This window comes from Schistocerca cancellata, chromosome 7 (assembly GCF_023864275.1).
Source record: "Schistocerca cancellata isolate TAMUIC-IGC-003103 chromosome 7, iqSchCanc2.1, whole genome shotgun sequence".
Taxonomy (NCBI): domain Eukaryota; kingdom Metazoa; phylum Arthropoda; class Insecta; order Orthoptera; family Acrididae; genus Schistocerca; species Schistocerca cancellata.
In genome coordinates, this window is record NC_064632.1 from 29837044 (window position 1) to 29863538 (window position 26495).

General features: G+C 41.7%; 1 protein-coding gene across 1 annotated transcript in view; it reads right to left on the reverse strand.

Annotated features, from left to right (window-relative positions):
• The window catches only part of LOC126092417 (uncharacterized), a 240529-nt gene that overhangs the window by 16216 nt on the left and 197818 nt on the right, over window positions 1-26495 (reverse strand). Inside the window, exon 8 of the mRNA XM_049908004.1 lies at window positions 16794-16947. Within this exon, the coding sequence (XP_049763961.1) occupies window positions 16794-16947 (154 nt within the window). The remainder of the gene's footprint in view (window positions 1-16793; window positions 16948-26495) is intronic.

Sequence of the window (26495 nt, forward strand, 5' to 3'; positions counted from 1 at the left end):
GACTGGCACCTTTCTCCCGACTGTCTTATCAAAGACATGTGTGCCTTTTATTCCAGTGAATGTCATCATGTCAAGTGGTTTTAGTGTTTCAGCATATAAATAAGCTCACTTGGATATTTAAAATTCATTCACCAACTCATCTTGAAAATGAATGTAAGTTTAACAGCCAAAAATTGGAAGATGAAATACTGCCGTTCTAGATGCATGCCTGAAAGGTAATGGAATATTCTATCCTCCAAGTAAACTTCACGAATCACAATGAGGTAACCATTTGACAAACATGGTGCGACCATGTCAAAATACTGGAGAATCTGTTATCTAGGCTGTTACAGCAGGAAATAACAATCAAATTAGCCAAATATAAGTGTGGTAGGACAGAAACAAAGTTTTTGGAGGAACATAATAAACCTGGAAGGAATGAGGCATGAAGCCATCAACAAGTGTCCAGCACCTGCAGTATTATTTTATAGAAACTTCATGTCTGGATCCACCCTGAAAACACCATTACTGCTAAACCTTATAAGGATGAAAATGAAGTAACAGAAGACAAAGGATGCCAATAGAAATTTGGTTTCGTAAGGAAAGCTTTGTTACTAACTTCATTGTTACATCATGCTGATTGTTTTAACAATCACATCATTATACATTCTCAAGTGTCTATTGGTGATCAAAAGAAATCAGGACAAAATGAAAACCAATACAGACTTCCATAATTACGATACACGGCAATGTAAAGATCTCCACATACAAGCTGTAACAAGGACCTGAAGTCAGAAACATGTATGTAATCAAGGCATCAAACTTTTTAATGCACTACCAAAACATAGCAAAGAGCTGGAAAATGAGGATAAATTTAAAACTGTTATAAAGAACCACATGCTTGACAAATGTTATTACAGCATAAGTGAATATCTCTGAGCAACTGTATAACAATATATATTTAAGTTAATGTGACAAATGAAATTACATCAGTTAATTATGTTATAAAAACACTTATTAGTTGTATATTGTATTAAACATAAGATAGATTAATATGAATTCAGCACAGATAAAAATTTTGTAAAGATATTATATAGTTGTTAAAATGTACCCTGACAAATCCTATATCACAAATGTGATCATTGGGATGATAATAAATAAATAAATAAATTGTGAATAAAGTCTCAGTTTTTAAGCCATGTCAATTTGAATAAAATTCTCGAGCTTTCGATAGCCAGCTCTGTCATCATTAGTAAAACTACTGACTGCTGCGGCTAGCACAATTTCCTGCTTGTGTATCTATGATTACGACTGCTGGTACCAATCAGAGAGGGCCAAAACAGTGTGTGTATGTGGAAGGTGAGTTGGGCACTGTCACACCAGCTTGGTTTGTTCTGCCGATTCACAAGGTATCCTTCTTTGGTGACACCCAAAATTGTTTGCAGTGTCTCTTTTGCTGTAACCATTTTCTCTGAACACGTGTCTCAAGTGCTGCAATTCTGACTGTAGGTAATCATCATCAGAACTAACTTTAGCTCTGTGTATTAACATGTTCAGGACTGCTTTCTTGTGTACAGAGCAGTGGAAACTATGGGTGTTGAAGCCAGCAGCTTTCTTGCCATACTGTGGGGCAACAAGCACCAAGTTAGGATTTTCTGCAGTGCCATGGACGGAGACCAGTGTTCCAGCCCACCCCCAAGATATGAGATATATTGTGCTCTTTGTGTGCCCAGTGTGTATGGTGTCCCTTGTGAGTGTGACAGCATCTATACAGGCCAGACAATTCCACAGATGCAGAATGCTTTACCGAGCACAAGAGTCATATTAATCAAAGGGAGCTTCACAAGTCGGTTATAGTTGAGCACTGCCTGGAAAATGGACACAAAATACAGTTTGAGAACACAAGAGTATTGGCTCATGTGTCAACATATTGGGATTTCGTTATAAAAGAGCCTGCTGAGATTAGAATGAACAGCAACAATTTTCACAGACACCAGGGGTACACACTGAGTAGGGTGTGGGCTTTGTATGTCGAAAGGAAGCGACAACAAATGCTTAATGCTTGTAGTGATGCGAAGGCAGCAGTTTCAACCATGGCACCAGCCCCTCACACCACCTGACATCATTCGGTTCCACAGCGGGACAGAGCTGCTATGAGCTGCCCAACTCACCTTCCACACACACGCCATTTCGGTGCTGGCGGTTGTTATTGTAGATATACAAGGGGGAAATCGTGCCAGCCCCCACAGTCAGCAGTTTTACTCGAATTGATGTGGCTTGAAAACCAAGAACATTTTATTGAGGATGGCATCGTGAAAGACTCCGAGGACACATACTGATTTTAACTTCCCTTTCTATTTAGTCACAGATGCTTTTGATTATAAGCTGTGATAAGTACTTTCCCATGACACAGAAAATCCTGAATGTATTATACGGCATACTATTGCCTTTGCATGTAGGATGACAATGGCCAACAAATGGGACTATAGAGTTATGAAAAAAGAATCTTTAGCCTTTGTTTTGGCTGTAAAGAAATAAGAGTTTTGATTCTGGATCTAGCATATTTGAAGATCAAATAATCAAGTAGTGGACGCACTTTCAAGCTTCCATGTTGGATAAAAAGCAGCAACAAAACTTTTCAGAAAAGCATTCTGCCAAAGCATTCTTCATAAATAAGAACACACACGCATGACCCCCCCCCCCCCCCCCCCACACACACACACAAACACCCTGTCTTTTTCCCTCTCTACTCCTCTCCTTTTCTGACGTCCGCCCCGATAGCTGAATGGTCAGCATGATGGACTGGTAGTCCATTCTTCCCCACTCCTCCCTCCCCCACAGTCCCCCAATGGTGACCCTGGCAGCCTTGTCCTACTACTTTCTACGGCAGCCCCTGCATGCCACACTGGACAGCACTTTTCTCTCCCCCGACACTCTTACTCTGCTAGAAGTCTTCCTTCCCTGCCCCAGCCCCGATTGCTGCTTTCATTCAATGCAACAGTTGCAGCCCAGCTACAGCAGTTAAAGCTTCACAGAAAAAAAGATGAGGAACTGCTACAAATAATTAAGAATGTAGAGTGGATTAAGAATCACAAATTTCTAGCTTAGACATTGCACAGCAGAAATATTTTCGAAGAGAACTACTTGGTTTATAGAAGGTGGTTACTGTGCATGAAGACTGTATGTAAGTATTAATACGGTAGTTTCACAACTAAAAAAAAAAAAAGGATGATGCATCACAAAGGAGTAATCAAAATGGATGGACATCAGTGGATGTGATGTACATGTACAGACGAACAAATGGCTACAATTTCAGAAAAATTGGATGATTTATTCAAGAGAAGAAGCTTTACAAATTGAGTAAGTCAATAATGCATTGGTCCACCTCTAGTCCTTAAGCAAACAGTTATTCAGCTTGGCACTGATTGATCGAGTTGTCCGATGCTCTCCTGAGGGATATTGTGCCAAATTCCCTCTAATTTACACCTTAAGTTGTCAAAATCCGAAGCTGGCTGGAGGACCCTGCCCATAATGCTCCAAACGTTCTCAATAGGGGACAGATCTGTGGACCTTGCTGGCCGAGCTAGGGTTTGGCAAGCATGAAATGTAAGCCCAGGATGGCTTGCCATGAAGGGCAACAAAACGTGGTGCAGAATATTATTGATATACCACTGTGCTGTGAGAGTGCCACAGATGACAGCCTAGCTGGCCCTGCTATGAAAAGAAATGCACCTCAGACCTTCGCTCCTGGCTTTCCAGCCATACAGCAGGTGACAGTAAGTTTGGTATCCCATCACTGTCTGGAACATCTCCAGACATGTCTTCGCTGGTCATCAGGGCTCGATTCAAAGTGGGACTCATCACTAAAGACAATATATGAGATTCCAGGCTGAAGACATGTTTGGAGATGCCCCCAACAGTGGTGGGAAAAACATGATTGCCCCGCCATACGGCCCAACAACAAAGAGTGATGGTGGAGGTTGCCATTTCTTTTCATAGCAGGACCCTTTTGGTAGGCATCTGTGCACCCTTATAGTACAATGGTATGTCAATGATATTCTGCACTTTGTTTTGTTGTCCTTCATGGTGAGCTATCCTGGGCTTGCATTTCAGCAAGATAATCCCTGCCTGCACATGGTGAGGGTTTCTACTGCCTGTCTTTGTGCTTGTCAAACCCTACCTTGGCCATCAATGTCGCAGATCTCTCCCTAATTAAGAATGTTTCGAGCATTATGAGTAAGGTCCTCCAACCAGCTTGGGATTTTGATGATCTAACATACTATTTTTTGTGGCGGCGTTCGTAGCGACAAACACTTCGCTGTAGAAACGACTTACGAAGTCACCGCCACACCTTTAATAGCGGGCCGACTGGTCCGCTGGAACAGTGAACAGAAAGATGAAACCCCAAACACTCTGATTAAATAAAAGTCGGTACTTATCTTTATTAACGAAGATACAGAAACACAGTAGTGAACTCCGTGTCTACAGAAATCTGTCTAGTTCGAGTCGGAGCGGCTAGGTCAGCGTCGGCTGACGACAAACAACAACTCTGCTGCGATGAACACAACTGACTAGCAAGTACACAAATCGGTGGCGAGTATACAACTGAGCGGCGAATACAGAACTGTCCTAGCGCTCGCGACTCCAGCGCCTAAGAAGCCAGAAGCCAGCGGTGGCGCGCGCAGACTTGCGGCGATTTCCTGTATCGCTGGCGCTGCTTATGCGGACGGCGTCCGGACTTTGATGCTGCCAACCTTTTGGCAGCGGGCTCGGTTGGCATTACTGGCTAGGATATAACACTATTTGGTCAGAATTTGGCATGATATCCCTCAGGATGACATCCAAGAACTCGATCAATCAATGCAAAGCAGAATAACTACTTATATTAGGGCCAGAGATGGACTAACACATTATTGATCGGCTAAATTTGTGATGCTCTTTCTCATGAATAAATCAACCAGGTCTTTTGAAAATGTGACCATCTGCCTGTACATGTACAGCACATATATTGATTTCAGTCTGATTCAGATAATTCATGCATCGATTTTTTTTATTTTTGTCTTAGAGCATATTTTGCTCATTTTGGAGTCAGGAAACGTATTTTGCACATGAAGAAAATTATTATGTCAAACATATGTTTAGATGGGTGAAGATGAACTCTAAGAAGTGTATTGTCTGGCAGAAAATGAGAACATCTACAGCAAGAATGAGTACTCCACTGTATCCTATTAATCTGAGAGGTTTTTGAGATTTTGTGATAATAGACCTGTATGATCCACTGCCTTAAAGGCCATGGAGGTATGGCCTATCTACTCATTCTTATGAAATATTGGGAAAAATTAGTTAAACTATATCCTATGAGGAACACAACTTCTAAAATAATAATAATGATAATAAATTATAATAATAATATAACGCTTCTGGAATCATTACTGAAAAAAGTAGTTCAACTTCACAGCCTTGTCAGATAACTTAGAGAATTTTTTTATGTGGTAGGGGTGAAATGTCTGTTAATTCTGAGATATCATCCACAAGCTAATTCTTCCAAAAGGATAATAAAAGTGTTAAGACAAATTTATAAACTTATTGCGGAAACAGTCGTACAAAAAGGATGAGTCTGGTACCAGACAAAATCAAATCTGCTTATTACTGTGTTCCACCACCAAATTCTCACCTGTAGTGATCACAAGCGGCAAGGTAGTGGAAGAAATTTTGTCGAAGTGGGTAGTTTAGCCACTAGGGAATAATTAAGAATCCCACAACTTAAAAAGCTTATTATAAAAGAGGGTCAAAAATGTAAGAGACAGCAGGAAAGGGAAAACAGCTTGAGGTTAAGGAGAGAGATTTGGTGTAGCTAAGGAAAGGGATGTCCCTCCTCTAACATTACCTTTATTCAACAGAAGTTATCGAAACCAAAATTACATTATACCTTTTAAACAGGTTAATATTATCTCAGCTGTTTAACTAAAATGTATAAAAATAAATTATTTTATTTCTTTGACACAATACATATGTATGCACAGTTAAAATTACTCTCCTTTTAGAAACATTTGAAATTATGAAATACCTGGCCCACTTAAAGTTCCTGTTTATTAATTACACAATCTGATGCTAATTATTAAATTTATTTCTGGATTCATTTATAAAATAACAGCAGAATTTAATAGAAAGTCAGCTGTCAACAAATTTGTAAAATCTTTGGAATATTGTTAGTACTGCAGAATGAATTAGTTGTAGTGAGCATTCCTCAGATGTGAATGGACGTGTTTTTATGTTTGGCAATAACAATGTAATTTTTGATAATGAAGTGGAAATTGTAGAGACAGTGTCAGATAGAAAAGTGTGAAAAAATAAAAATCAAGATAAAAACAGGTAATTCTTCAGCAGTTAGTAAGCCAATTGGAACCATGAAAATCTATCAAGTCAAAAATTTCAGCCTCAAGAATCAACCCCTAGACATGAAGAATGGGAGCCAGCTATGAGAAAAGAAGATAAGTGAAAAGTTATTTGTAAATCTTACTCCTCTCTAAGCTTATTAACAGAGTTTATTTTGGTGAGTGACAATCAACAGGTGATGTGAGGGAGACTAAAATTAAAATGAGGAGAAACAGAAAGAAAACTTTACATGCATGACCAACCCAAGTATTGAATGCAGTTTTTGGGGGATAGCAGTATAATGATCAAAATCAAGTTACTTTAACAAGAGATTGGTGGCAGGGGACAAAATGACCCTTGTCTTATTTTTTTCTGCAAAGTCATTTGCAAATTTTTTATGACTTTTCTTAATTTTTTCTTCTCTTTGTGATGATGTTTTAAGATGTACAAAATATGTATATTACCTTAGACATTTCATCTCATATATCTAGAACAGTGGAAGGGGTCAATTTAAAACCACTGTAATTTCTCTTCTGAACATATGTAAATAATCCAGCAATGAAGTGGCAAGAATCAGCAATTATGCAGAGTTGTTGCTCATTGTTGTTATTTGTCATGTGCAAATTCCAGTCTCCCACAGTTTACAGTGCAATGTAAATGGACAGATAAAAAAATCTACTCACTAACCAGCAGCAGGGGAACACAAACACAAAAGGATTTCACTATCACAAGCTTTTGGAGCCAGTGGCTCCTTCTTCTGGCAGAAGAGTTGAAGGGAAAGGAAGAGGGGTGAAGGAAAATGACTGGAGAGGTTTATGGAAAGGGATACAGTTTAGAAAAGTCACTCAGAACTCCGGGTCATGAGAGACTTGCCAGACTGGAAGTAATAGAACCCAGTATGTTGTCCTCGATGCTGAGTGTTCATCGGAGGTGAGGGTATCATCTGGAGTGCTCCAGGGAAGTGTGGTAGGTCTGCTGTTCTTTTCTATCTACATAAATGATCTTTTGGATAGGGTGGATAGCAATGTGTGGCAGTTTGCTGATGATGCTGTGGTGTACGGGAAGGTGTCGTTGAGTGACTGTAGGAGGATACAAGGACAGGATTTGTGATTGGTGTAAAGAATGGCAGCTAACTCTAAATATAGATAAATGTAAATTAATGCAGATGAATAGGTAAAAGAATCCTGTAATGTCTGAATACTCCATTAGTAGTGTTGCGCTTGACACAGTCACGTCGATTAAATATTTGGGTGTAACATTGCAGAGCGATATGAAGTGGGACAAGCATGTAATGGCAGTCGTGGGGAAGGCGGATATTCGTCTTTGGTTCATTGGTATAATTTTGGGAAGATGTGATTCATCTGTAAAGGAGACCGCTTATAAAACACTAATACGACCTATTCTTGATTACTGCTCGAATGTTTGGGATCCCTATCAGGTCGGATTGAGGGAGGACATAGAAGCAATTCAGAGACGGGCTGCTAGATTTGTTATTGGTAGGTTTGATCATCATGGGAGGGTTACAGAAATGCTTCAGGAACTCGGGTGGGAGTCTCTAGAGGAAAGAGCTTGTACAGAGGCATATAGGCAGTCATTTTTCCCTCGTTCTGTTTGGGAGTGGAACAGGGAGAGAAGATGCTAGTTGTGGTACGAGGTACCCTCCGCCACGCACTGTATAGTGGATTGAGGAGTATGTATGTGGATGTAGAAGGAAAGACCGATTGTTGGGGACTGCACCGGACAATATTTGAAAATCTGAGAACTTAAAGGCGTAAGACAGGGTAATATGCAAGAGAGATTACTACTAGAAATCGTGTTCAAGTTAATAAGAGTAAAAAGCAAAGTGTATTGTATGTAACAGGGATGGGAGGGGGGGGGGGGGCGGTGAAAAATAGACAAGTCAGAAAATGAAAGATGCAGAAAACTGAAATGGAGTGAAGAAAGAAGTAGTTACTGTGAATAAATGCTGAGACGGAAGGAATTAACATAAATTACGGCCAGGTGGGTGGTGAGAACCAAGCACATGTTGTAGTGCTAGTTCCCACCTGGATGTTTGAGAAACTGGTGTCTGGGGGAAGAACTCAATGGCACATGTGGTGAAACAGGCACCAAAATCATGACTGTCATGTTGTACAGCATGCTCTGCAACAGGATATTGAGTGTTGCCTGTATACACCCTCTGCCTAGGCCCATGCATCCTAACTACAACCCACTTATCAGATAGGATGAATGTACAAAAGAACTAAAAAACAATGAGGGGAGCCTATCACTTGAGGATCTGGAAAAATTGCTAGCTGTCCTATATGCTTCTTGTCATTTCTACAAAAAGTATGTTAGTGACTGATATTTGGTCACATACTTTGGGCCCTACTTTCATCAAGGATGTTATGCCAAGGGACAAATTTCAGGGGCTTCTCAGATTTTTCCATTTTTATGAAAAATCTACCTGCACAAAATACCTGCCATTCAACAAATTCACACTTCTATCTGAAATATGGGGAAAGTTTATGGAAAGTAGTATTCATTCTTACTGTCCTGGAGAAAATATAATCATAGACTAGCTGCTATTACCATGCAAAATGAGGTGCAAGTTCCCTCAATTCATTCACAATGAACTCTAGAAATTTAGTCTCAAATTATGGATTGCTGTTCATATAGCAACAAAGACAACACACATTGGGAGGAGCAGCCACTAGAAGAGTTCATCATTCTGCATCCCATGTGGCCATTTCTAAACCAAGAAAGAAACATGACTGACAACTTCTTCACGTGTCTTAAACTTGCTTAGAAGCTCAAAGAAAAGAAAATTTCATTAGCTGGTAAATGGAAATGAGCGTTTGGCTTCACTGGCCGGTAGGCCCCTTGCGGGGCAGGTCCGGCTGCCTTTGTGCAGGTCTTATTATAGTCGACACCACATTGGATGACCTGCGCGCCAGATGGGTATGAAATGATGATGAAGACAGCACAACACCCAGTCCCTGAGCAGAGAAAATCCCCAACCCAGCCGAGAATCGAACCCAGGCCTGTAGGACGGCAATCCGTCACGCTGACCACTCAACTATCGGGGCGGACCATTAGCTGGTGCAATGACTGAAACCCATCATGAAATCCTGTGTGAGGTAAAGAATAAAATGCTGAAATACCATATATACCTGATTATATAACAAGGTTTTTCCCAAATTCGTCATTAGAAAAATACGGGGTTGTCTTATACTCGCAGATTAAACTAGTGCTGCTGATATCAGCGTTTTTACATTGTTTAATAGATTAATACAGAGGTTGCCATACGATTTGCAAATTAAGCTTTGGCTATTTAGGTTCCATACAAATTTATTTTGAACAATTAGGACTTAGAAAACAATATTTGCATTCGAATAGGCTCAAGATTGCCAGATACACCGAAGCACTCAATACAGTACTGACCTTTCTTGAACATTCACATGATATTTGACTTGTGGCAATAGTGCAAGGGATTCATGAGAAACTATGAACTATAGTCAGATTAAAATTACTTGATGGTTGACACCTCATGTGTTGTAGCTGGTTTCCTCCAATCAGAGCTCTCAACATCATGCCTGAACTGTTTGCCACTACCAAACTGCCACAACAATTAGTTATGTCCACTTCCTTGCCCAGATTTCTTTCTTGATGTCAACTTCATTTATACAGTTATTATAATCACAGAGATTGGCTTACATTAGATAAGCTTCACAAAATATTGTGTGAAGCCAAATTCTTGAAGGTTGTCAATTAATCATTGCAACTGGGACACCAGAATCATAAATGCAACAGCTGTTGCAGTCTAATAGCATAGCGTAGAGGTTATACCATCAACCTGATGTGTAAAAGGTATAACGTTCAATCTCATCAAATGCTGTGAAATTTTTCTAAGTCTAATCAAAAGACTATCATTTTTATTCAATTGCAAATGCAATTTCTTTCTTATTTCCAGCAATTTACCATGTCATTTGCATCATCACATTGGCATTTTTATTTTCTCTTATTTTTATTTGTATCATTCTTTTTTCATTTGTAAACTGCTTGTGCCATCTATAATGTGCACCAAGTGCCAACCAGCACTGCTCATCAGCTGGTAATGCATCACCCCGTGTAGCCGGTGTATACGATAGTTTCAGGCAACCAATGACAGTGAGAGATTACAAATTGCTTTTACCGCTAAAGCTGAAACTTTGCTGTAGAAGATGGCTATGCAAAGGAACATATTACGAAATTTTTCTGTCTTGAGGTTGCTTTTAGAGGTTAGCCTTAAACGCCATGAACAAAGCTATCATGATTTTAGTTCTGTTGCAGACTGATTAACGCTGTTTTCTTGGATACATTGCACATCATAATGTTATGGTTAGCTCAGGAAATTAGTATAAATTCAGGGCCACAAAATCCATCGTCTGCCGCAATTCAGTTATAGGTCACTAAAAATCAGCTGTTGACATGACATTCTCCTTTTCCGTTATACCTCATGGCATCCACTTCCAATAATGATCCATGTTACACATTAACAGCATTTGTGAAGTGACCCACTACATTTGTCTGTTGCCTGTAAGTGAGCAGTAACTGGCAGCAGATGAAGCAACACTGTAGCAGCACATGACAGATGTCAACTATCAAGTAACGTTAATTGGTCTATAGCCATTTTAACAATCTAATGCTCTGCTTAAAAACTGACAATTTTGTAAACCCTGGAGGAAATAACATTAGATTCTATCAACTTACAAACTGTCATTGTATTCTAACAGGTTTGCAATAAAAGTTCTCATACATGTATGGATAGCACATACAAATATTTATGCTGCTATTTAAGTAAAGGTAACATTCAAAGGCAAAAACCTTGCCCTTCAAAAACTGTTACTTTATTATGAAACCAAGTCAATATTTTATACAGGTATGTGAAACTGTAATGATTTACCATTTCTAATAACAAGGGCGAGTGTGCAGTGTACTTTGCACATGGGTAAAGAATAGCTGTCTTTATGTTACCAAGGTTAACACATATGAGCAAAATCACAGGTTAAACTTAGTTTAATTAAGCAACGATAAAATAAACTCAATTATACAGGCTAAAGCACTGTTTAATTAAACAATAATAAAATAAACTTTCATCATATCACTCTGTTACCATGCACAAGTGTTACCCCACAGTAATGACACACCCAAGAGTGTTGAACAGTGCAGCTGCAGCAGATCCCAGCCAACCACTTATTCGATTACTAGTTATCTCATAGACAACTGTGACATTGTGGGATTGTGTTGCTACTTCAAAATCTGGGTCATTTTCTCGGATGAGCCGTAAATTTTTTCTCACCAATCTCAGTGTTTATTTTATGTGACTGCTGCTCACTTGGACATATGACAATGACACTTGACACTGCATTAGCTGAAGCCCTAATGAAGGAGTAGGTATTGGCTCAAATTTTAAAATAACAATGTACCAGTACAAGACAATGTTATTTGTGGTTGGCACATTTTATTCATTATGTGATCAAAAGTATCCAGACACCCCCAAAAACATATGTTTTTCATATTAGGTACATTGTGCTGCCATCTATGCCAGGTATTCCATATCAGCAACCTCATTAGTCATTAGACACTGTGAGAGAGCAGAATGTGGCACTCTGCGGAACTCACGAACATCGAATGTGGTCAGGTGATTGGGTGCCACTTGGGTGACACATCTGTACGCAAGATTTCTACACTCCTAAACATCCCTAGATCCACTGTTTCCAATATGATAGTGAAGTGGAAATGTGAAGGGACGCATACAGCACAAAAGGGTACAGGCTGACCTCATCTGTTGACCGAAAGAAACCGCCGACAGTTGAAGAGGGCCGTAATGAGTAATAGGCCGACATCTATACAGACCATCACACAGGAATTCCAAACTGCATCAGGATTCACTGTAAGTACTATGACAGTTAGGCAGGAGGTGAGAAAACTTGGATTTCATGGTCAAGCTACTGCTCGTAAGTCACACATCACGTCGGTAAATGCCAAACGACACCTCAATTGCTGTAAGGAGCATAAACATTGGACAACTGAAGAATGGAAAAACATTGCGTTGAGTGACCAATCATGATAAACAATGTGGTGATCCGATGGCAGGGTGTGGGTATGGCAAATACCCAGTGAAAGTCATCTGCCAGAATGTTAGTGCCAACAGTAAAATTCAGGGGCGGTGGTGTTATGGTGTGGTTGTGTTTTTCATGGAGGGGGCTAGCATCCCTTGTTCTTTTGTGTGACACTATCACAGCACAGGCCTACGTTGATGTTTTAAGCACCTTCTTGCCTCCCACTGTTGAAGAACAATTTGGGGATGGAGATTGCATCTTTCAACATGATCGAGTGCCTGCTCATAATGCAAGGCCTGTGGTGGAGTGGTTACATGACAAAAACATCCCTGCATCACTGTAATGGACTGGCCTGCACAGAGTCCTGTCCAGAATCCTATAGGACACCTTTGGGATGTTTTGGAACGCCAACTTCGTGGCAGGCCTCACTGATTGACATTGATACCTCTCCTCAGTGCAGCACTCTGTGAAGAATGTGCTGCCATTCCCCAAGAAACCTTCCAGCACCTGATTGAATGTATGCCTGCGAGAGTGGAGGCTGTCATCAAGGCGCTAAGGATGGGCCTACACCATATTGAATTCCAGCATTACTGGTGGATGGCGCCACGAACTTTTAAGTCATTTTCAGCCAGCTATCCGGATATGTTTGATCACAATAGTGTACAAAAGCATGCCAACTCAAGGATCAGTCAGTCATGATTTCACTGTGCTATTTCATTGATATTGATACAAGTCGTCGTTTGGTTCTGGATCTGCTACATCTTTGGTTTACAATCTTGGTTTAATTGGACTTATTATTCTGCCATGTCTCTCAGTTGTTAGTCTTTCTCTTGTTGTTGTCCACCTGTTTACTCTCTGGTTGCCCACTGTTGACACCCTCAACCAGTCTCTGCAGGTTCTCAAGTCATTTTCGTCTTGTTTGAGTCTGGTCACTATAAAATTGAAAGTTAATACTTATCCAAAATGGAAGAGTTGCCATTTACATCCTGTTTCGTAATCATATGACTATGCAGATTTTCCCAGTGCATTAACAGATCAAATTCTTGTTGGGTCTTCAACCAGGTTAAACTGTCATCTCCACACAATATTTCTGCGGTTCGACTGGCCACCATCATCTGGTGACAAAAGCTAGGCAACTCCCACCAATAACTGATTCAAATCGTGCATGTCAGAATCTGTATGTACAGTGAAAATATGAAGGCACATGTGCTAAGGTGAAATGTGTAAGCACTTAATTGTTGCTGCTGCTCCCTAGCACAAGAAGAGTTGCTGTTCCTCCAGGGTGAATACTGTCGGAAAATGATGTATCATTAAAAATTATTACTCATAGCTAGCCAATTCAGATGCCATTGTTTCTTCATATCTGATAAAACAGGATTACAAGTTTTACTTAGTGGGTGTCTGTTGTTTCTTATATGTGACAAAATAGGATTCCAAATTTTACTTAACGGGCATCCATTATCACAGTTAATGATATTATCTGTTAGTCTGATTTTGACAGATTCTTTTAAAACACAATCCCAGTAACGTGAGATGTTTGCAACTACATCTCATTGTATAGCATCCTATGCACCTCTGTAAGACAGTGCTCAACCACCACAGATTTGTCAGGTTGTAATAATTGCGTTGAACATCACCACCATATGTGATTATTACAACCTGACAAACCTGTGGTGTCTGAGCACTGTCTTACAGAGGGACATAGGATGCTATACAATTAGACACAATTGCAAATGTCTTGTGTTACTGGGATTGTGTTTTAAAAGAGTCTGTTGAAATCAGACTAACAGATGATATCATTAATCATGATAACGGACACCCACCAAGTAAAACTTGGAAACCAGTTTTATCAGATATGAAGAAACAATGGCATCTGAATCGACTAGCTATTAGTAATAAGCTTTAATGATATGTCATTTTCTGACAGTATCCACCACTGGAGGCACAGCAACTCTTCTTGCGCTAGGGGTAGCAGCAACGATTAAGTGCTTTGCACATTATACCTTAGCGCATGCGCCTTCGTATTTTCATTGTACATAAAGGTTCTGGCATTCACAGTTTGAATAAGTTATTCGGGAGAGGGGCACAGCTTTTCTCACCTGATGATGATGGCCAGGTGGACCATGGAAATATTGTGTGCAGTGACAGTCTGACCTGGCTGAAGACTCAACAAGAATTTAATTTGTTTTGTAATCACTTGGGCTATCCTATATGGATGAGTTAGGGCTTTTGATTAGTGTACCATGTCATCAGCTAAGCTTTATATAAAAACAGAGCAATTTCCGTAGTTTATCTCTGCAACAGCTTCATCTGCATTGTCCTGTATAATGTTGTCAGTAGATAATCCTGTATGAAATTCAACCTAACAGTCAGTTCTCAATTTCAGCCCTGAAAGGTAATTAACATCACTTTCTCCACTTTTAAAAAGACGGAATGAGTGGAATGGGTGTTTAGTTGGAGAAGGTTTGCATACCTCCAGTCTTGCAGATGGATGCTACTATAACACGTATAAGTCTGCCAGGAAACATGTCCCAAGTCATTAAATGATTAGAAACATAACTTAAGGGTAATTCTATCAAGTTAACACCAGATTTTAAATTATTCATGATTAATAACATCCTCATACAGTAGTCTTAAATTCTATTTTACAATAAAAGGAAAGCACAACCAGATTTTGGGATGACAGGTACATTTGAAAAACTGCAACTAAATCTGACGACTATACATATTGTCAGACTCTAAGAAAACTATTAGAACTTGTACTAACATTCTAGAGGATACCACAATACACGCTGAGAATCCATTATGGTCAACTAAGTGGGGTATGTAGTCATTCTCTGGTACATGGCTTGTAAGCACCCTGACGTTGGTGTGCGGCTGGTATGGTAGTCAATAGATGTGTAAGCAGCATTGTGCGTTGCCTCACCTAATGTGGGTGCATGTTAGTTACAAGCTTATGCACGGACCTTTGCCCAGTTCTGCAAGAGGTTTACCATGTGGCCTTGGAATACCTGAAATTAATTTTCTGCTTACATGCTTTGTACCAGAGATTCACCATATTGCCCTCTTTTACTTGACTTGTATTGATATTCTGTACATATTGTGGTATTCTCTTTAGAATTTTACTGCAAATTCTGTTGGTTTTCTAAGTGTTTGACAATATGTATAGTCATCAGATATAGTTGCAATTTTTCAGATGTACTTGAAGATGGGACTGTTGTCCTGAAACCTGGTTGTGTTCTCATTTTTATTGTAAAATCAAAACAATTGCATGTGGTCGACGATCAATATGTCACTATTGGTTTTCCATAAAATACAATATTTAAAAGGAAATAATATGAAAACATTGCATCATAAATTACTCAGTTAAAGAAATTATGCTCCATTCTCCAAACTGGTACCACTATGATATTTTACAGTCATAAAATTCCTGAAGTGAGTAGCAAGGATTTGCAGCTAACCAACTGAATAATTTGTCTTTAAATAAATCAAATGGAGCTTCTACCCATTCTAGTGGCAGTTTCTTAAACATCTTCATACCCACCACTTCGTAGCTGTTCTGTGACTTGGATAAGCTGTAGTAAGGTATGTCAAGATGGCTACTATTTTTGGCTCCATGAGAGTGAAAATCTCTTCTACACTGATATTCTGATAAGTTCCTCTTTATATGCAGTAGGGCAGTGTAAATATACATGTTTATAACAGTTAGTTATGGATGTCCTCTCAAAAGAAACAAGAGTTTAATTCACTGCTGAAAACAATGTCATAGCCAGAAATATCACAAGTATCTAGCAAAATGATAACTTTTTAAATTTTCTTAGAGGCTGTGTTTTTTTGAACTAATGTCTTTCAGTGATGTAAAGTATGTCTTATTGAGTGAATGTCAGTATGTGTAATGTTTGCTGCAACTGTGAGAAAGTAAACACTGACTTTATTGAACAATGATCTCTGTCTGTCATCATTACTGCCACACCTGTTATCTAGAAACTCAGTGTCATCACACTGCTTTTGTTTTGTCCTATTTAACAATGCTCCTGACCATTTTCACTTTAATCTCTGAGTGTTTTTTTTTTAAGTATATGTGTTTTTAACAATTCTATTAGTAAAGTAAGTAAGTAAACACCACTCATGGTTTAGGCCTTAGGCATGTTCCAACTAGCTGACTGCTGTCTACAAGGCAGTACGAGGAACAATCTATGATCATGGGACATGTGATCAGCATGTTACCAATCCTTACAGCCAGGGATCCTGATGATGCTGCTGCTTCTTTATTCAAGCATCTCCTCATTTGGCCTGTTTAGTTACACATTATTTTTATTTTATGATATGAACTTGGTTTAGCAAGTGCATACTTACTTAATCAGCATTCTAATCTGCTTCTGATCTGAGAATTTTGAACTGTAAGGAGAATGCTGACAGTATGTCCACACAGAACACTCTAATGGACTCGTGTGCATCCCTTCAGTTATATTTCCATGATGTCTGAATGAAATTTGTCCAGTTTCAATGGCTGCAAAATATTTGTATATAAAAAGACCTTTAATATACATATATTGATTCACTGCACATTAATCTAAAATCCTAGGAAGAACATGGTGATCTCTGTTATAAGATGTAACAACTATACAATATGGAAGTCAGAGATGACCAAGTACAAAGTTTCTATACTTGACAGAAACTGTGTCAACATAAAGATATATTCTTAATGTATCTAAACTGTAAACTGCAAAATCAGTAAAACCACCATGGAACACATTTGACCATGAAGTGTATCAATAATTTTAGAAGAGTCAACATTCATACTATAATCACTTTCAGTGTTGATAACAGTCTTGTGTACAGAAGGCCATCAGCAATAGACACGATGAACACATCACAAGACATCTTAAGCAAATGAGCAACTAACGACTGCAACTGCAGCTCGTATTCTAATTGCTAGCATTGCTGCCTCTGGGTCATGGGGTCGGGGGTTTGATTCCCAGCCGGTTTGGGGATTTCCTCTGCCCAGGGATTGGGTGTCTCTGTTGTCCTCATCATTTCATCATCATAATCATAATCATAATCATCATCATCATCATCATCATTTGTGACAGTGGCTAAATTGGATTGTGTGAAAACTGGACTGTGTAAAAAGTGGGACTCTTCTGAAGAAGAGAAATTTGTTAACATCGAGTTGAGATTTAAGTGTCAGGAAGTTGTTTCTGAAAGTATTTGTATGGAGTGTAGCCATGTATGGAAGTGAAACATGGACAATAAATAGTTTGGACAAGAAGAGAATAGAAGCTTTCGAAATGTGGTGCTACAGAAGAATGCTGAAGATTAGATGGGTAGATCACATAACTAATGAGGAGTTATTGAATAGAATTGGGGAGAACAGAAATTTGTGGCACAACTTGACTAGAAGAAGGGATCAGTTGGTAGGACATGTTCTGAGGCATCAAGGGATCATCAATTTAGTATTGGAGAACTGTGTGGAGGGTAAAAATCGTAGACGGAGACCAAGATGAATACACTAAGCAGATTCAGAAGGATGTAGGTTGCAGAATGTACTGGGAGGTGAACAAGCTTGCACAGGATAGAGTAGCATGGAGAGCTGCACCAAACCGATCTTTGGACTGAAGACCACAACAAAGGGTGCTAACAACAGTGCAGATGGGTGCCCCACAAACCGAACAACAACAAACAACTGATGACTACGAGCTGGTTTATATACCAACACACAAACAGGACGATGCCAGGGTCTAATAATGAACTGTTTCTAGTCTGGTTTGTCATTTTCCAGATGCATAAGAATACTAGCATGCAGAACAGCACGAAGTTGGGCATTATTGCGGCAGCCACTGAATGTTGCAGCAGCTTAGGCAATCAAAATAAACTGTTACACGCTCTATAGCTTATAGTGTTGCCACACAGACCTTGTCAGTGATAGCCACTGTTTGGAAACTGATGCTACTTATGATGCTACCCTGACGGTAGCAGTGACAGGAATGATAGTGTACATTAGAATTGTAAACCACGTCAGACTTTAGTTAGAGAAAGAGGGGATGGGAGAACTGATATTCAGCTCCCACTCACCAATTTCGTTGTTCCTTATTATACCATCCTTGGCAAATGCCATTTTGCTGCCTACAGATCAAATTATGACATGAATATAAAGCCAATACTTTGTGCTGCACTCAGAGCTTGGTTTCACAGTTTGGAAATCAAATATCAGACAGTGGTACCTACAATATGAAGATTTTCCTTAATCATGATAGTTACAGAATATGATAGTGAGTGAGTGAGTGAGTGAGTGAATCTTTGTCCGATTGTCCAGCAAATCGAAGAATGAATAATTCACTCTGCAATGGTCTTTGCAATGTTTTGAAACTTCTTGACATGAAAGCTGTATGCTGCATCAAGAGTCAAATCCAGAACTTGCCTTTCACAGGCAATACACTTATCCCTGAATCTAAATCTGAACTCTATAAGCCACTTTCTGGTGTGTGGCAGAGGGTACTTGGTATACCACTGTAACCTGGTCCCTTTTCTGTTTCAGTCACAAATGGTGTATGAGAAGAATGATAGTTGGTAAGCCTCCATAAGAGGTCATCTCTCTCTAGTTTGACCTTTACGGGCCTTTTGGGTGATAAATGTAATACAAAGCAATATTTTAGTTGACTTTTCTATGAACATACTCTGGGGCCTTTAATAATAAACTACTCCACGACGCACAACTCCCATTTTATAGTGTCTGCCATTGAAGTTAATTGATGCTTTCATGTCTACTAACCGAACCTGTGACAAAATGTTCAGCACTGTTTTGGATCTCTTCTGTTTCCTATAATGATCTTAATTAGTAAGGGTACCAAACTTTGTAGCACTACACAAGTATCAGTCAAATGAGGATTTTGTAAGCTGCTTTCTTTGTAGGAGGTCTATATTTATACAGTAACATAAAATATCTGGCGTGTAACAAAATAAAATTTTAATTTAAACTGAAACTGCAAATTAACTTCTAGTATTTGTTAACGTACAATACAGTGCAAGTCCCACAATTTTTCATCAAGTAACTATTCAACATCTTCAAATGGTTAGGAGAGTAATTGCTGTAAGAAGGGACTTGTGATATTTGTGTGACAGTGTCCAAATTTATAAGGCCCATGGGTAGGAATCACACATTCAGGAAAAGCACTTACAGTCAGATGAAAATAGTGCTCATAGAGGCCCCTGTTGGTTGCCAAATGGAGACCTTCCATGTGTGCACCATGGGCAATAATTGTTTTCCAGAAACTGAATTAAAATTCTCCACTGCAAAAGCTTTGTTGGGTCTGTAGTTGGAGCTCCTTTTTTCTCCTGCTATAATTTAATGGCAGCCAGCACTGCATTCTGTGCAGCGCTTAGTCAAAATTGTCTTCAGTAAAGATATGCATGACTTCCTAAACAAGAAATTCCCACAACAATGTTGCAGAGGACGTAATTTGAGTCTTGCCATTAACAATATGATACCCTATGTTTAGACAATGTGCGGCTATCAGTGATTTGTCAGGTTGGCTAAAGTGAGTATGTCGATGATGTTCAAAAGAGAGTTCTTGCACAGTGAGATATCACTTGAAGATCCTTTCAATTCTTGAACAAATAGTGCCAAAATATAGCAAGAAGGTCACCGCAGTGCCTCCCTAGAATGAACTTGCTTTGGCCAGAATGCTTCACGTACCTGTTTTTCAAAATAACTGTTCTATCAGTACATCATTCTTAGCTGTTGCAGCTCACCTGGCAAGCTGTCAGGGTCAGAGACCACATGAGATTATGGGAAACAGGAATACGGATAATTGTATATGCAACAAACTGTTCCCGTAAATGTTTATACATACATATATTTCAGCATAAAGAAAGATACATGTGTACACTGTACAAGGTACAAAGTCTGACTGGAACATTAACATGGTGGCTCATCAGAGCAGTTAGATTTCAAAGATCACACTTAACGTGGTCGATGTGACCTATCGACGCCACACAACACCCCCCCCCCTCCCCCCCCCCCCCCCCCCAATCACACTACGCAGTACAGAGTACGGCCTATGAGGCCTGAGGAGAGGTCGTGTGGGCATAGGCGTCGGAGTGAGTAGTGTGAGGCAGCAGGTGCAGGACTGGAAGCTCCATCTCAGTCAGGGCAGCGTGCAAAGGCGCAGTGATGGGCTGCAGGTGAACATCGTAATCAGACAGCCAGTGAGGCGGACGAAGCATCGGCTGGGCCAGGAGTAGAGGTGTGGTGAGGGGTGTGGCGTGCGAGTGTGCCTGCCCCTAATGCAGATCGAGCCGTCCGAGGAGATGAACGCACCAACTCTTGATGGATCGCACTCTTGGGTGAGAGACAGGCTATGTGCACTGTCTTGACATCTAGTTTCTCACTGAGTGTCGAGTCTGGTGTGCCTGTAAGGAGCAAGAGCGCACAGTTGTCAAAAGGGACAACCGACACGTCGTCAACGCAGTAAGGTGGTACATTGCAGCGCAAGTTGAAAGTTGGGGAGCAAGTCTCTCCAGTAGGTGAAAGGTCATCAAAACCTACACATGGGGTTGATGACGACATGCTTGAGAAACCCGCGAACTGCAGTGACAAATCATCAGGAGGAGAAGACCCTACCATAGGATGAGTTAACTCATTATCAGGCTCGGCAATGGAAAATTCGTCCAGATGGTCTGACTGGGATGGCACAGGGGCATCAAGAGTCCACAAAAGAAGGCTTGAGGCTGTGTAGCGAAATGGTCTGTGGACGATCTTTATCCATAATGTTGAACGTGGTCTCGCCCCTCTGGAGTACTTTAAAGGGGCCGAGGTATGGGGGTTGCAGGGTTTGTCTAACAGAATCGCCTCTGAGCATAACGTGGGAGCATGTGTTGAGTGCGGTTGGCACCTAAGTGTCTGGTAGGGAATGACTGACAGGTGGATGTAGCCATGCGTGTCTAAAGTGGGTGCGTATTCTACTAATAAAGTCTGGGGAGGTGGGGAAATCTTTGGGTGCTCGAGGCAGGATAAGTTCCCCAGATAGAACCGGATTCTCACTGAAAACGAATTCAGAGATGGTTCCCTTTATGGCAGGTTTAAAGATCAAATGGAGACCAAGTAACACCCAAGGAAGCGCCTCAGACCAGAGGCAGTCAAGGCACCTGAGTGTTGTTTTAAGGGTGCGGTGCCATCATTCCACTAAACCATTGCTTTGCGGGTGGTAGGCTGTTGTATGAATTGTTGTAATCTACATCTACATCTACATGATTACTCTGCAATTCACATTTAAGTGCTTGGTAGAGGGTTCATCGAACCACAATCATACCATCTCTCTACCAGTCCACTCCCGAACAGCGCATGGGAAAAACGAGCACCTAAACCTTTCTGTTCGATCTCTGATTTCTGAAAGTTGGTGACTGAAATTTCGTAAATAGATCTCGCCGCGACAAAAAACATCTTTGCTTTAATGACTTCCATCCCAACTCGTGTATCATATCTGCCACCCCTATTACGTGATAATACAAAATGAGCTGCCCTTTTTTGCACCCTTTCGATGTCCTCCGTCAATCCCACCTGGTAAGGATCCCACACCACGCAGCAATATTCTAACAGAGGATGAACGAGTGTAGTGTAAGCTGCCTCTTTAGTAGACTTGTTGCATCTTCTAAGTGTCCTGCCAATGAAACACAACCTTTGGCTCGCCTTCCCCACAATATTATCTATGTGGTCTTTCCAACTGAAGTTGTTCGTAATTTTAACACCCAGGTACTTAGCTGAATTGACAGCCTTGAGAATTGTACTATTTATCGAGTAATTGAATTCCAACGGATTTCTTTTGTAACTCATGTGGATCACCTCACACTTTTCATTATTTAGCGTCAATTGCCACCTGCCACACCATACAGCAATCTTTTCTAAATCGCTTTGCAACTGATACTGGTCTTTGGATGACCTTACTAGACGGTAAATTACAGCATCATCTGCGAACAACCTAAGAGAGCTGCTCAGATTGTCACCCAGGTCATTTTTATAGATCAGGAACAGCAGAGGTCCCAGAACGCTTCCCTGGGGAACACCTGATATCACTTCAGTTTTACTCGATGATTTGCCGTCCATTACTATGAACTGCGACCTTCCTGACAGGAAATCACGAATCCAGTCGCACAACTGAGACGATACCCCATAGGCCCGCAGCTTGGTTAGAAGTCACTTGTGAGGAACGGTGTCAAAAGCTTTCCGGAAATCTAGAAATACGGAATCAACTTGAGATCCCCTGTCGATAGCGGCCATTACCTCGTGCGAATAAAGAGCTAGCTGTGTTGAACAAGAACGATGTTTTCTGAAACCATGCTGATTACGTAACAATAGATCATTCCCTTCGAGGTGATTTGTAATGTTTGAATACAGTATATGCTCCAAAACCCTACTGCAAACCGACGTCAGTGATATAGGTCTGGTTACATAGAATCGTGAAAAGTGCAGACTCGAACTGTCGACCCTGGTCGGTGGTGATGGTGGACGGGCAACCGAACCTATCGATCCATGATGAGACGAATCCCTTGGCTACGGTATCTGCTGTGATGTTGGGCAAACGAACAGCTTCCGCCCAACGAGACATGCGGTCGATTGTGGAGAGGATATATCTGTGGCCCTCTGATGGTGGCAGAGGGCCAATAAGGTCGATATGTACATGACGAAAACGTCCTTGCGGATTGGATTGTCAAACTTGCCAAGGGGGGGAGAGGTGTGTTGTCCGATTTTGTTGCGTTGGTAGGAAATGCAGCTGCGTGACCAGGTTTGACAGTCCTGCTTAACATTTTTCCAAACAAAATGCTCGGTGACGAGGTGTGTGGTGGCGTGGGCGCTAGGGTGGGCGAGGTTATTCAAGGTGTCGAAGGCTTGTCAGCGCAACGTGGGAGGCAGCAATGGCTGCAGAGTGCTGGTAGAAGAGTCACACCACACTTCGTCCGAAACGCCAGGGAACTTGGCTTTCGTAAATACAAGCGATGTCTGAGGATCCGTGAGGAGAGCTTGAGATTGCTTGTCAGAGGCCTGGAGAGTGGCGAGGTCGGATAAATCAATGATGTGTGAGACAGTATTGAGAAGTAAAAAGAAATCAGCGGGGATGTTTTCCGTGCCTCTGATGCAGCGAATGTCCATAGTAAATTGAGACACCAGGTCGAGTTTCAGAAACGCCGAGGTTGTGGGTCCTCGGGAGGGTTGCAGAAGGCGTCCGCCAGTGATTTGTAGTCAGTAAGGATGAAGAAAGAATGGCCCTCGATGTCAGGTCGAAAGTGTTTGACGGCTTCATCGACCGCCAGAAGTTCTCTACCAAAAGCAGAATATTTCTTCTGTGCTGTAGACAGTATTTTAGAGAAGAAATGAATGGGTGGAACCGTGTCACCTTTGCGTTGCTGTTATACTGCCCCGACTGCGATGCCGCTGGCGTCCGTAGTGAGGAACAACTTGGCAGGCAGATCGGGGTGGGGAAGTACAACCGTGTGAGCTAACATTGTCTTTAGAGCCCTGAAGGCCTCTAGCATAGGTTCAGCCCAACGGACTGGCTTAAGGCCCTAAGCCTGTTTGCCGGACAGCAAGTCCGTCAGCAGGGCCTGCACGGCGGCAGCAGTGTGAGCGGTAGTAATTTATAGTACCCAGGAACGTCGGAGTTCTTTGTACATAGCCAGGGGTGGCAATGATGTGTTAGCCTGCACGTTGGATTTGGGAGGCTGAATTCCATCTGCGGAGATGGTGTAACCCAAAAATGTCACAGAAGATTGGTGCAGTTGGAATTTATCTTTGCTGACCTCAACACCATTGGAGTTCAAGGTCGACTTGCTGAAAATGAGGAAGTCATCCATGTATGCAAAGCAGAACTCGAACTGTCATAAGATTGAGTCAATGAAACGTTGCCACATTTGTGCCACATTCTTTAAGCTGAATGGCATGAAGTTGTATTGGAACAAACCGAGCGGCGTAATGATAGCAGTCTCTGGAATGTCTTCCAGCGCTACGGGAATCTGGTGATAGGCACGTTTACAGTTAGTCAGACTGAAGATTGTGGTGCCCAATAACATATGGGTGAAATCGTTTATGTTTGGCACTGGATAATTGTCCATGATGGTACGAGCATTTAAGCATCTGTAATCACCACACATTCGAAAAGAACCATCGTGTTTCGCGAAGAGGTGAATCGGTGAAGACCAATTGCTGTCTGATGGCTGTAGAATGCCTGCCTCCAGAAGTTCGTTAATTTGCTGCCGGGCCACATGCAACTTAATGGGGTTGAGGCATCTGACTTGTGCCTAATAGAAGGGCTGGCAGTGGTAATTATCTTGTGTGTCATTCCATCAGTGAGGGAAGAGACTGAGAACTGCACATGAGGCTGAGTAACATCCTGACGTGAAGTTTTGGGACGAGTGGGGCGCGATGAGGCGAAGCCGTTAGCGCGAGTGGGAAAAGGCAGCACCAAAGTCACATGCCTATTACGTGAGCACGGCGTGCACTTGTTTGGAGGGGTCAGCTGTGTGTGCAGGACAGAGAGGATCGGGCGCGCAGCGACTGTCTGTTGTTAGCTTTGCCTTGAGTAACCGGCATGGGTGAGAGAGGCGTTCGTGTCGCGCAGGGAATGGCAATGGCCGCCGAATAATGTGGTTGGCACACGAGAGAGGGGGAATGTTTACTAACATGTGGGGTGGCTGCCTGTGCAGTGAGCGTGTTCACATCGCATGTGTGACTGTCATTAGAAGCACTGTTTGAAACACATGGCACTGCACGTAGCAGGCATGTGGCGGGTGCAGAGATCACTGAACGCAAATCTTCACACGCAATTAATGTTCCTGAACTAACCCGATGAGTGTCCATGCTGGTGTCTACTGATGTAGGTCAATCAGGTGAAGGAACTGCAGAATGCAGTTGCAGCAGTGAGGTACGAGCCACGTGAGCTCATCGAAAGTGTGAGCAATGCATTGTTTCAACTCGTCATTTTGCTGACGGATTTGCGCTGCTGCATCATACTCTGACAGTAGATTAGTGACGCAGGTCAAAATTTTGTCCGCGAAGGTGGAGCACTCGCAAACTAAACCACATGTCGCGACGGAAAGGGAACGATGAGCATAAGTGCCTGATCACAGTATCTGAGTGTCAGAAGGGTGGTGTAGCACTGAACCTTGGACTACGTTCGGAGAGAGTTTGTAATGGGACAAGTAATTCATACTGAGAATTGGTTCGTCAATGTCGGCGATGTAAAAAGGCAATGGAAAACGTAGAGAAGGAGATAGATGCACCATAACCTTAGATGAGCCGACAGTTTGTAATGTTGATGAGTTGACAGCGCGTAGAAGCGACTTCGTTAGTGAAAAAACGGGAGGAGCCAACAATGTATGTATGATGGACACATCAGCACCTGTGTCGACTAGGAAAACAAGCTGTGATGAAATCTTGGTCACGTATAAATGACCGCTCGGCCGAGAGGACGAATGGACGGAGTGCAATGTTTGAGGACATCTGCACAGCTCCCCACAGGACTCGGCGTCTTTTAGATCCCGCGGTCGGCGTCTGGGTGCTGGCAAGGTAATCTGCAGTTCTTGGCCTCATCCCAGAAAATCTTGTGGTACCAACAGTATGGATGAGCCGGATGTGGCGGTGGCGTTGATTGTGACAGTGGAGGAGGTTTGCCCTCATTGATCTGTTCCGGAATGTAAACCGGGACACATGGTGTGTGTGCGCGATTCTTGAGTGCTCGGAAAGAGGAGAGAGCGAACGAGTACTGCCTGGCAGTGTAGAAGGCGTGGAGGTGGAACAAGCCCTGCCTCTGCCTGTAGATGGACAGTAAACAGGCGGCGTAGTGACAACCAGCGGTGAGAGGTGTGCTGGTTGTTTTTGTCGCAGTAGTGCATACAACTGATCTGTGATGCGAAGGCGAGAGCCAATAGACTCGAAGGAGTGCAGTAGCAGGTGTATCTGCAGGTCAGTAACTTGGCAGACCATACCGCCCACAGGGTAAGGTCCAGCATCCTGTGGTCACTCACAAGTAGCCGAAGGTGGTGCCAGAGTTGTGACAGCATGCGGTC